The following is a 13,178-nucleotide window of genomic DNA, read 5'->3' as shown; positions in this document are numbered from 1 at the left end:
TGTATAAAGCCCCTGGCCTGAGCTCCAGCCGATAAAACAATGCCTGCTGTAGGTGAGATTGATCCCTAAGGGAGACTTAAAGGGAACCGTTGTGGTCTGGAGAGTGTTAGCCATGCAAGGAAGGACAGCTACAGCTGTCCACCCAGGCTACAGTATGTCTGCCACGGTTTCAGTGGAGAATGATGCTAAGCTACAGTTGCACCTACAGGGGCTGTTTCAATGCACAGAGCTTATACAGCGATGTAGCCCGAATCAAAACATCCCTCAAAGACCAACGACCTCCTGGCTGTTCATTCACCAATCACCACCGTCCTCTCAAATAGAACCCCTGTAAGAATACCTGTCACCCCTCACTCTACCCTCCCGCGTCCCACAATGCCTCTTGTTCATTGGGGTTAGAGGTCCTTAACTCAGACAGACTAATAGCTGGACGCCTCTAACAAACACACCTAAAACCAACCCTTTTAGCCGGGAACTGTCGGGCAGTTTAGATTAGATTAGATTAGATTAGATTAGATCTGTGATATAGGTAATTTCCTTCTAATTCTTAGAATTATTTGAGGGGATTATTTGAAAACATACTGTACAGTAAACCTCCATTTTAAACTGAAAGCTAGTTTCAATAACGGCGTCTGTGTGAGCTGGTGTGACCCTCCTATCACTGATCCTATCAGGAGATCTTAAATCCTCTCTGTGTTTTGAATACGTCTCAAACCGCCCTTCCACTCGACTCTCCTTTCCCCGCATCCTCTCCTCGTTGCCAAGGTGCTTGAATTCTGTCGGAGAGAGAGACGTTTTCATTCCTCTTTTCCTCCCTGTCTTCTGTCTTCCTTGTTCTTTTATGATATCTTATCTCGGACCGGAGACAGGCCCTGAGGGTTCAACTACATGGTTAAAGATGTTTAAACATGTTTAAATACTTCCTGTTAAGCTAACCATGCTTGAACCATGGTTATGTCAACGTCGATGTCAGTTGACATATATACATTGGACAGAATTCCATAGCGGTGGCTTTAGGACGTTGGATAGCGATTTTGTATTAGCAGTTGCGTGACTGTCTGCATTCCAATGAGCGGCTGTCCACTTGTATACAGTTGTATTAACAAATGTTTTATTTATTTATTTATTGCCGTAAAATCAACTTCATTGTCATAGTCGGCGCCCCTGGACCGATTAGGGGTTAAGTACCTTGCTCAAGGGCACACGCAGCTCCCTCCTGAGGCGGGGATCGAACCAGCGACCTGACCTTTCCCGATTACTAGCCGGCCTCTCTAACCTCTACATTGGTGCCAGTGTAATTTGTACACACCAGTTTTATCTTATTGTACCAGGGATGTTGGTGGTACGTACTGAAGCTAACTGTTGTTTGATGTCTAGGATGTGGCGCACTATGAACAACTGAAGGCCGGGGTTATACACCATGACCTGCTGGTGGACAACCTCATCTACAAGGTACATTAGGTGGATATGTTCATCTCTGTGTGATCCACGTTTCAGTTATACAGTATACATTGTGGAACTGAACGAGTGTAGCTATGTTTCGTATGACTTCTGCTCTCTTTATAACCTCTTCTGAGATGAGTGATGAATCACTTCTGAAGATGTTAGAGATTGTATTAGGGATATGTAAGATTCATATTTTAAAAGTATTGGATTGTTGTTCATTTGTTTGGTCTGGTGCATTTCCTTTTCACCAGGATGTGAAACTCACTGCCAGTAATGACGACTACTACTTTGTGTTTGAAGACTTCCTGTATCAGGTATGGGAAACTCTCACCCTTTCTCTCTCTCTCTCTCTCTCTCTCTCTCTCTCTCTCTCTCTCTCTCTCTCTCTCTCTCTCTCTCTCTCTCTCACCCCACACATTCAGACAGTATATTCATTCATAGTACTAGCATGTCCCTGTTAGCATTACTGTTAGACATAAATATATACTGTATTGATGGTGTTATCTAGCTAGGCAGTGATTGATGCATGTTCCCAGAGAAGGAGAATATAACATAGAGACAGGATTGTAAATGAACACCGGCTATCAACAACCCCTGAACATGTACACACAATAACATTAGCATACTATACATCATATAGGCATTTAGATGATAGCACTCACTTTTCTTTTCTTTTCTTTTCTTTTTATAGCTCCCCTATTGGTCCCATGTTTTTCTTAAATATGTTTTAGGGGCAATTCTGCTTTATTGGGATAGAGACAGAGATTGACAGGAAGGATGGGTGAGAGAGAGAGAGAGAGGAGGGATGACATGCAGGATTATGTCGACGGCCGGAATCGAACCGGGGGCCCCTGCGATGACATGGTTGACGCCTCAGTGTCCTACCCCACCAAGCACCCCCGGTCTCATGGTCTTAAAAGACTCCTAATATGAGTATTATCAAACCCTGACTAGGCTCTGATGCGGCTGTTGAAACAACTGAAATAAATGATTCTTCGGTTTTTCTAGTTTCTGAACTCTTACTCTCTTGCATCAGACGACGACCGTAGCGAGAGAGGAATGCCTCTAGTCGGGCTAGCCGGCTCATTTGTAACGGCTGTGTTTGTTTTCCCTCGTGTTTGAGTGAGAGATAACGACTGCTTCGCCGAATCTTGTTCGCGGTACATTATGTCATCCCCTAGGTAGCTTATCAACGGGCACAGGTGTGACAAGATAAAACCACAACATCACCAATATTGATTGTTCGTGAACTCGCTAGGCAGTTGAAGAATTCAACCATTATACTGTACCAGGACACGACTGATCTACAACCGCCATACTCCTGACAACAAGAGGCAGCAGAGTGTGTACAGCACTGTTCCTCTGTGACACTCTATGACCTTGATGAAATCAAATGTTAAATGGTAAATGGACTGCACTTATATAGCGCCTTTTTCCAAAGCGCTTTACAACGGCCTCTCATTCGCCCATTCACACACACATTCACACACCAATGGCGGCAAGCTACCATGCAAGGCGCCGGCCGGCCCGCTCACTGGGAGCAATTTGGGCTTCAGTGTCTTGCCCGAGGACACTTCGACATGTAGCCAGCCGGGGCTCGAACCGCCGATCTGCCAACCTTGCGATCATTAGACGGCGGCTCTACCTCCGGCGCCACAGCCGCCCCAAATCAGATTTAGAGTTGTATTCTGTTGATATATAACCAGCCGTATCATTGGATGAGCGTAATGCAACTCCAGTAGGTGGTAGAAGGTGAAATTGAAATCTACTCAAGAATAGGAAAGGAGATTACATCAAACGCCCCTCCCAATCCTGTTGTCCTCGCAAGAGAAAACGAGCGAACCACTTGAGTCGCTGCCGCTTCTCCTAAGTACGTCCTGGAATGCTCCGGCCAGGCAGATGTTTTTAATAGATTTCCTCTTACAGAATAATTGAAACAACCCACGCGCCAAGTAATCTACCACTGACCCTAAATTATGTGTGTTAGTCTGTATTCAGGGAGGTGTGTGTGTGTGTGTGTGTGTGTGTGTGTCTAGTGTGTGTTTACTCTTCTCTACAGTACCTCCTGCTTGGCACTATCTACCTGCCACCTGAGAACCACGTTTGACTGTGTGTGTGTGTGTGTGTGTGTGTGTGTGTGTGTCTGTGTCTGTGTCTGTGTCTGTGTGTGTGTGTGTGTGTGTCTGTGTGTGTCTGTGTGTGTCTGTGTGTGTCTGTGTGTGTCTGTGTGTGTCTGTGTGTGTGTGTGTCTGTGTCTGTGTCTGTGTCTGTGTGTCTATGTCTATGTCTATGTCTGTGTCTGTGTCTGTGTCTGTGTCTGTGTCTGTGTCTGTGTCTGTGTCTGTGTCTGTGTCTGTGCGTGTGTGTGTGTGTGTCTGTGTGTGTGTCTGTGTCTGTGTGTGTGTGTGTCATAGGTCCTACTGTGTTTTTCTCGAGACACCGCGGTCCTGGAGCACTTCAGCTACAACAGTGCCACTCCTCCCAAGTCCTACATCCAGGGTGAGACTTTTAACCTTGAAAATACCAGGATAACATAATATCTGATAATCATCGTTGCAGGTGTTTCATATGTAAAGGAGTATATTTATCTTGGTTGCTTCCCTGCAGGTAAGGTGGGAGTGGAGCAGTTTGCTGTGGTGTATCCCCCCAATGGTGAGAGAGAATATCACATACATATCACATATACATATCACATATACTGTGCCTATAGTTAGTACTTTAAGTGTGTCCTTATTTCATAGTAAGTGATCCTCTGTTTCTCTCCCATGTACTCTAGGTGTCATCCCCTTTCATGGTTTCTCTATGTATGGTGAGTATGGCTTCTTCTAAATCTTAGTAGCTGCTGAAATTATGACCAGGACATTTTTAAAGAGAAAATATAATAAACACCAGAAAGAAAATCCTTAACAATAACAAAATAACAATCATTATTGTTTAATCATCATTGCTACGGTGTATACTGTAGAGTCCAGGGAAAACTGTTGCGCCTTGCTATGTCCTTTTTCTCCTCCAAAGATTGGTTGCAGGTGCGGTAGTTTCAAAAAATGATGAGACAGTAAGTGTAGAAGAACTCGCACACCGCATAAACTTGGAAAACTCCTTAGACAGAAAAATATGTTTTTCATCATGCTCTTAAAAAAGTGCTAGGTGCTCTGGTGCAAAAAGTACAAGGTGCGGGACAAACGTTTCGTTCATGCGACCATCATCAGTGTCCACGGTGTATACTGTACACATTTTTCTATTGTCTAAATCTTCAACTCTTCAATACCCGATTGGAAAACCAGGAAAATTGTGATATCGTTTCTAAATCAGCTATACTTTTATTGAGAGATTAAAAGCCACCCAATTCATAGCCATTATAATAATTTTGATTGGTTGCCGACTTGTTGCCCCTTTCACCAGACCGTGTCACATAATATTTCTCTGACGATTGGATCTTTGTTGACCATTTGTCTCTTGTTTGGATAATGTGGGAGAAACTTAATTCTCAGAACACCAGGGTGTCAGGTGGATGCAGGTTTTTATTCATCATAACAAAAACCCGGAGTTGGTTCTGCAGAAAAGCAACTAAATTGATACATTCATACATCAGAATGATATACTGGTGTGAACCTCCTAATACCTCCCACTATTATCTATCAGTTGTCACAGAGCCTCAGATCAGTGATTGGTTGTTGTCAAGGTATGAGTACACTTCCATGTGAGGACCACACCTCCTCCATTTATTGATCCAATCTGATTTCAACAACTTGGCACAATTCGGTGATGAGATCATCTTTCCCCCCCATAAGCTTCTGCTGTTCTAGGTCACATGACCTAGACATGATGTCACAAAGCCATGTCACCGTGACATCTAGGCTGGGAAAAGGTGTGTTGTGTTTCAATAACAAGTTGCCACCCAGCATTCATGATTCATTCATGAGTTTATTTTATAATCAAGTATTATTGTTAATGATATACAGTGGGAGAAATAAGTATTTGATCCCCTGCTGATTTTGTAAGTTTGCCCACTTACAAAGAAATAAACGCTCTATAGTTTTAATGGTAGGTTTATTTTAATAGTGAGAGACTGAATATCCCCCCAAAAATCCAGAAAAACACATTATATAAAAGTTATGAATTGATTTGCATTTGATCGAGGGAAATAAGTATTTGATCCCCTAGCAAAACATGACTTAGAACTTGGAGGAGAAACCCTTGTTGGCAAGCACAGAGGTCAGACGTTTCTCGTAGTTGGTCACCAGGTTTGCGCACATCTCACGAGGGATTTTGGTCCACTCCTCTTTGCAGATCCTCTCCAAATCCTTAAGGTTTCGAGGCTGGAGCTTGGCAACTCGAAGCTTCAGCTCCCTCCACAGATTTTCTATAGGATTAAGGTCCGGAGACTGGCTAGGCCACTCCATGACCTTAATGTGCTTCAGCTTCAGCTACTCCTTTGTTGCGTTGGCCGTATGTTCTGGGTCATTGTCGAGCTGGAACACCCATCCACGACCCATCTTCAGTGTCCTGGCTGAGGGAAGGAGGTCCTCGCCCAAGATTTCACAGTACATGGCCCCGTCCATCATCCCTTCGATGTGGTGAAGTCGTCCTTTCCCCTTAGCAGAGAAACAGCCCCAAAGCATAATGTTACCACCTCTGTGCTTGACAATGGAGATGGAGTTCTTGGGGTCGTAGTCAGCATTTCTCTCCCTCCAAACATGGTGAGTCGAGTTGATGCCAAAGAGCTCGATTTTGGTCTCATCTGACCACATCACGTTCTCCCAAGCCTTCTTTGAATCATTCAGGTGTTCTCTGGCAAACTTCAGACCGACCTGTACATGTGGCTTCTTGAGCAGGGGGAACTTGCGGGCGCTGCAGGATCTCAATCCATTACGGCGTTGCCAAGCGACAGAAACCCGAAACCTTAAGGATTTGGAGAGGATCTGCAAAGAGGACTGGATCAAAATCCCACCTGAGATGTGCGCAAACCTGGTGACCAACTACAAGAAACGTCTGACCTCCGTGCTGCCAACAAGGGTTTCTCCACCAAGTTCTAAGTCATGTTTAGCTAGGGGATCAAATACTTATTTCCCTCCATCAAATGCAAATCAAAATGCTAATTAATTCTATAATGTGTTTTTCTGGATTTTTTGGTTGATATTCAGTCTCTCACTGTTCACTGTGGGCAAACTTACAAAATCAGCTGTATGTACGTAGATCAGTATGCATTTTCACACCCTCTTGTTTGGGTTCTGAGAGTAGATAGAGGGTTCAAATTCAGGGTGACACAGAGGACAGAACCAGCTTTCCGACTAAGCTTGTTCAGCCTCTTGGTGTCACCTTCCTTGATGCTGCCCCCCCCCCCCCCCCTCTCCCAGCATACCACCACGTACAGCACTGCGCTGGCCACCACTATCTGGTAGAGCATGTTCAGCAGAGTCCTGCTTACGCCAAAGGACCTGAGCGTCCTCAGGGGATAAAGCCGGGTCTGTCCCCTCTTGTACAGGACATCTGTGTCACCAGTCCAGTCTGGTTTGTTGTCCAGGAGGTGGACCTCCAGGTTCTTGTAGCTCTGGACCACCTCCACATCCTCTCCCTGGATGGAAACAGGAGACAGGGGAGACCCTAGTCCTCCTAAAGTCCACCACCATCTCCTTCTGTCTTGCTGATGTTGAGTAGCAGGTGGTTTGGCTCACAACAGAAATAACAGAATCCCTCCGAGAACTTCTGCAGATGGCGAGTGTCTGTGTTGTGCCTGAAGTCTGAGGTATAGAGGGTGAAGAGGAAGGGACCCAGAACCGTCCCCTGGGGGGCGCCAGTGCTGCTCACCACCCAGTCCGACACGAATCCCTGCAGCCGTACAAACACTGGCCTGTCGGTCAGGTAGTTCGTAATCCAGGAAACAATGGAGGAGTCCACCTGCATTCTCAGCAGCTTATCTACAAGTAGTAAGGGCTGTATGGTGTTGAACTTCTTCTCCGAAGAATCATTCAAACTTGTTGTCAACGGATCTCTATTTTCTCCCCAAAGAATGTATCACATTGATGGGAATACCATTTAGGCCAGGTGTGTTTCTAGACTGAAAGGACTTTATTGCTTGTAAGACCAGTTAGCTGGTCTCATGGAATAGGGCCTTTGCAGGTTCCGGCACTTTCTCCAGTAGATCCCTTCCTGAGGCGTTCGTTGGTCTGTGTCTGTCTTCCAGTCTCTCCCCTGTGCTTCCTGTACAACGAGCCCTCCAAGCTGTACAGCGTGTTCAGAGAGATGTACGTGCGCTACTTCTTCAGACTCCACTCCATCTCCTCCTCCCCCTCGGTAAGCCATATCACAATGAGGTAGAGAGTGTGTGTGTGTGTGTGTGTGTGTGTGTGTATATGTGTATATGTGTGTGCGCGTGCGTGCATGCATGCCTGCTCTTTGTTTATAAGCCATGTTGATGTGTCTGTATGCTCATAGAATGTTATGAATGAATGAATGAATGGTCTTTATTTGTCATTGATATAGTACAGGTACCAAACAACGAAATTTGGGAGGGGTGGCTCCCCTGGTGCTAGGAAAGAAAAAAAACAACTAAAAAAACAAGAAGGAAAAGGTCCCTATAAGTACTAAAATAAAAATGTACATACAAATGTACTTAAAAACACTAAAAAACACCAGCGTTGAAGCCACTCCGAGCCGCGCGTCTGAGTAGCGCGCCGCCATCTTGATTGGGTTATGTCTGCTTTTAAGGTATACTATAGTATCCTTGAATCAGTGGGGGTGTGTGTGTGTGTGTATGTATGTATGTATGTGTGTGTGTGTGTGTGTGTGTGTGTGTGTGTGTGTGTATGTATGTATGTATGTGTGTGTGTGTGTGTGTGTGTGTGTGTGTGTTTATATTTATATGTTTCTTGTAGGGAATAGTATCTCTGTGCCTGCAGTTTGAGACGCTGCTTCAGACTCATCTCCCCCAGCTTTTCTACCACCTACGAGAGATCGGAGCCCAGCCGTAAGTTCACACACACACACACACACACACACACACACACACACACACACACACACACAGACACACACACACACACACACACACACACACACACACAACAATCCTCTGTGTAGCGTTGTGTAGTCACTTTGTGTAAACCCTTCCTGTTGTCTGGTTTAGCTAGCTGGTGGTTGACCAAGTCAGAAGGTTGAAATATGAACTTCAACTCATAAAAGAAGTCAGTTGTATTCCTCATCTCAGCTGAAAATCTGAGAATGTTCGCATGGCCGGACCCTTGGCACGCACTGACACCGTAGGCAAGACTTTTACGTAATATAATAGAACATCGAATGTCATACTTTGGCCACACACACTCCTTCCTATCTTAACTCTTTCATTATAGCAACTAAAGACAGAGACGGAACCCCTAGACGTCATCGACATCATGAAACATGTAGAGTAACATCCGTTCGGTTCTGTAGTACATTACATCACCTTCTGTAAAACACATTTCTGCAGGAGTCGCCCTACTTTAAAGGAGTACGTAACGTTTGTCGGACATCTGCCACCTCTGAAGTTTAAAACAACAACATCCTGCCTAATAATAATAATAATAATAATAATAATAATAATAATGATCTAACCCCCCCCCCAAATAGACTTGTGCAGTGTTGGACATTAGCTGTTGTGTTTCAGAATGTTCCATACTGGACCTTTAAACATTTACAAAGATGTTTCTGACACCCTTATAAACAGGAGTGAATACGTGACTAGTCTAGGGAACATAGAGAAGTATGTGTACCACTGCACGTCTGTCTGTACAGTGATGATTGAGGCAAATCGAGCTTATGAACAAAAATGTCCTTCACAAACAAGATCCAAGAAAAGTCAGTTACCAATGTTTTTGTTGCAGCTCCATGAGCCTTGAAACATATCCTTTATCTATTTTTTTATAGATAGATATGCATCCCTATGCTGTCCATTTATACATTTTTCATAAGATTGCCTCCGTCAACGTTGCTTTATTGACAGACAGAGGTGGGGAAATGATGGCCGTGTGGGTTAAATAGTATTTCAACAACAGACTGAAAAAGGCGTGTCAAAGGTGGGAGGAAAGGAAAAGAAAAGTAGCACCAGAACACACTCCTTTCACTCTCCTTTCAGCGCTGCATGACTCAGACCTTCAAGTCTCTGCCTTAATGAGTGGGAGTTTTAGCATATACCGCCATCTAGTGGCTAAATGCTGCTCTCACACTTTACACCACCCACCGGTTTCACTTGTCACATCGGTCACAAAACTAGTTAAAACATGGCTCATATCCATTATGTTAATTATTTGAAAAAATGATTTATGGGTAATGAGGATGAGGATGTGATGAGGATGCAATTCTAATACACAATTGATGCATCTAGTTTTACGTTATCAGTCTTATTGTGTGGTATTACCAAGTTATATATACTGTATATACACAGATATAAACAACTGAAATTTGACATAATAATAATAATATTATAATAATAATACATTTTATTTGTATAGCGCTTGTCCTGCAAATGTTGCAGCTCAAAGTGCTTTAATCATTATATAATCATAATTTAATTATTTATTCATTTAAAGGCAATATTAAAAAGATGGGTTTTTAGTCATAGATAGTCATAGTCATAGTTTTTAAACATAGACCTAACAGGCCCTCCATTGGGGTCATATTTGAAATGAAAAGGCAGAATACATACTGACTATATCAATGACAATATATGACATTATTGTATTATAGCGTTAAAGTGTCCTGACTGCTGTGTCGTTGTTGTGATGTTGTGCACCAGGTTGCGTATCGCCTTCAAGTGGATGGTGCGGGCCTTCTCTGGGTACCTGTCCACCGACCAGCTGCTGCTGCTGTGGGACCGCGTCCTGGGCTACGACTCCCTGGAGATAGTAGCATGTACGCTAGCTAACCTAGCTCTCAATATGGACCAACCCTCATTCCTACTGTCGTCTGACAGTCACATGTCATGATGTCAAAACTTTGCGACTTTGCCACAAAGCGCTTTGGCAGTTATTTTTTTTCTATATTAGATATTTGATATGTTAATGTGATTGTGCTACGGAACCGGCATTAAGCTGTGTTGAAACTTAAGTGTGTGGTGGGCTTTGACCCCCCCCCTCTCTCTCTCTCTCTCTCCCTCTCCCTCCCTCTCTCTCCCTCTCTCTCTCTCTCTCTCTCTCTCTCTCTCCCTCTCTCTCTCTCCCTCTCCCTCTCTCTCTCTCTCTCCCCCCCAGTCCTGGCAGCGGCTGTCTTTGCCTTCCGTGCTGAGAACCTGATGGAGGCGACGTCACTGGCCTCAGCTGAGGTGAGTGTGCCTTACCCTCCCTGGGGGAGTGGTGGTGGTGGTGGTGGTGACCCTCCTGGTCCCCGGTGGCCCTAGTCCCCCACCGCTGTGCTGCATGACAGCACCAGACAGACCACAGACCCACCAGCCACACACACACAGCCCTCCGCTCCAGCCCCAGCCAGATGGAAATAGCCCCCCTGACTCGCGGCCAGCACTCGTAACCCTGTCTTCTGCATGCACACATACCCCAAAAACGCTGGCTGGACGTTTTCTAACTCTACACCATACACCCCACCCCCCCACTGCCCCCAATCCTAGCCCCACTCCCCCAAATCGTACACTCATACTGAAATGTTAAAACGCCATTCTTGTGCTGTACTGGTGTGTCTGTGTATGTGTGTGTGTGTGTGTGTGTGTGCTCGTGTGCGTGTGTGCTCGTGTGCGTGTGCCTGTGCTCGTATGCGCGTGCGTGTGTGTGTGTATGTGTGTGTGTTTACGTGTTCTGTAAGTATGACAGAGAGAGATAGAAAGAGAGAGGACGGATGAAAAAGGAGAGAGAGAGGGAGAGAGAGAGAGAATAAGTATATAATATATATATAGAGAGAGAGAGAACAAGAAATAGAGAGATCCCTGTCGTTCACATACAGTATCAAGATCAACAGACCTCTCCAGGTCACTGAAGAAAGACAAACGGTTATTGAGCTCCCCACACCCACACTGTCCCCCCCCGCCCCCCCCTCCGGAGCATGTGACTGACAGCCATAGTAAACCTTGAGGTGGTGAACCGCCCCCCTCGCCTTCCTTCCAACCTCCCCCCATCTCCCTCCCCCTCCCGTCCTCTAGGGGGCTAATCCTCTCTGTGACGCACGGGGCGTCAGGTTGACCTGATGCTAAGATGCTGGCTGACAGTATTTGCTTGCTCATTTACCACCTGGTCCACTGGAGACGATATCATAACACGGGCTGCTTTATTTTTAGAGCCAAGCCGAGGGCTGAAACATAAGACCCCTCTCTGTAAACATGATAGGCCACCTAAATTTAATCTCCGAATCCCAAAAGGCCAGGGTGGGGAGTGGCATATTCCTCGCATGAACCATACGAGGGGGGGGGGGTCGACTCAATCTCGCAGCCCCCCCCAACGCTGCCTTTTTTCACCCCTAAAAGAGTTTCTGGGGAAACTTGTTCTTTGAGCACTGGTTTGTGTGTCAAGTTGTTGTTGTGTGTGAGTGTGTGTGTGTGTGTGTCGTGCTCTGCTGTACTGTGTGTACCTTGTTTTAGCCAAAATGGCCGCCGCTGCTGCTGACTCAGGGTTCTGTTTGACGACCCCCACACTACAGGCCGTCCTTGCCGACCTTTCAACTCTGAAGGTCATGCCCCTGATCCAGATCTTCCTTTTCGCCACTGTCATCTGAGGACCTCCTTGGGCATGCCTGCGTGTGTGTGTGTGTGTGTGTGTGTGTGTGCGTGTGTGTGTGTGTGCGTGCGTGTGTGTGCGCTCAACCGTGGTGAGGAGGAGATGTGAAAGAAGCCCTGGTCGCCAAGCCGTTCCCATGCCAACGCCAGGTCTTTCCAAGACGCCAACGATGTGTACGGAATATGAAAAGGCAAACAAGGAAAGTGACCCATAAAACACGTCTATATCCTTCCGCAATATTTCATATCCCTGCACCGCCGGGTCAAACGCAGAGCACCGTTTTCTCTCTAGCGTGCACGCTACAGGAATAGTTATCACCATGTATCATATTATTAGATATATTATACAGTATGTAAGTATAGACCCTCAGATGAGCTAAGCTAACCTCCTTAAGCTGCTGTGCCCTCTAAGTAAGATGATATGTATGCCAGTCTGTGTACCATCTGAGAAGTCTTGTAGAAGCTGAACTGCATGGAACAGTATTGTATTGTACTGTAATATGCACTTTGAGAGATGACAGTGGTATAATGTGTCTCTCTGTGTACCCACTGGTTAGTGTTACTAATGATTGGTCTTCCAATTCATAAACTAGTCGTTTAGCGGACTGTGTCTGGTCATGCTAGTCCAGACAGGTGAGCAGATCGGAATCCACTGTGTTCGGTCTTGAAAGAAATGATCAACTAAATGACAGACATGCTAAATAGGATGCCTTGTGTATGCACACCATCATCACCATGACAACGTCAGTAGGTTTTCAACTCAGTATTTGTTTTCGAAAGTGATTATTGAAGCAACGTTAGTTATAGTTGCTCTTAATTGTATTTATTTTTATGCATTTAATGTATTATTGTTCCGTGTTTTTACGGATTTCATGACATATTGTTTTCACATCTGTATTGGTCTTGCCTTGCTGTTTTATGTATTTATTTATTTTTGGTGCCCATTGTCAAACGTGCGTCCAGATTATGTGTTACTCATTTATTTGTATTTTTTTCGTTTCACATTTTTTGGCCAAGGGACAACAATCCATCATATGCTATT

At 45.0% G+C, this 13,178-nt stretch overlaps 1 protein-coding gene across 1 annotated transcript in view; it reads left to right on the top strand.

Annotated features, from left to right (window-relative positions):
• Positions 1-12,135, top strand: part of tbc1d19 (TBC1 domain family, member 19) — a gene marked incomplete at both ends in the record, with an annotated part of 22,709 nt that extends 10,574 nt beyond the window's left edge. The window contains 10 exons of the mRNA XM_080543819.1: positions 1,378-1,452; positions 1,698-1,760; positions 3,861-3,945; positions 4,054-4,098; positions 4,223-4,255; positions 7,631-7,740; positions 8,322-8,413; positions 10,217-10,332; positions 10,671-10,741; positions 12,061-12,135. Of these exons, the coding sequence (XP_080399945.1) occupies positions 1,378-1,452; positions 1,698-1,760; positions 3,861-3,945; positions 4,054-4,098; positions 4,223-4,255; positions 7,631-7,740; positions 8,322-8,413; positions 10,217-10,332; positions 10,671-10,741; positions 12,061-12,135 (765 nt within the window). The remainder of the gene's footprint in view (positions 1-1,377; positions 1,453-1,697; positions 1,761-3,860; positions 3,946-4,053; positions 4,099-4,222; positions 4,256-7,630; positions 7,741-8,321; positions 8,414-10,216; positions 10,333-10,670; positions 10,742-12,060) is intronic.
• Between the last annotated feature and the right edge of the window lie 1,043 nt (positions 12,136-13,178).

Source organism: Nansenia antarctica (genome assembly GCF_963989245.1).
Source record: "Nansenia antarctica genome assembly, chromosome: 13".
Taxonomy (NCBI): Eukaryota; Metazoa; Chordata; class Actinopteri; order Argentiniformes; family Microstomatidae; genus Nansenia; species Nansenia antarctica.
Note: the sequence above shows the minus strand (reverse complement) of the source record. Positions and strands in the feature narration are given on the sequence as shown.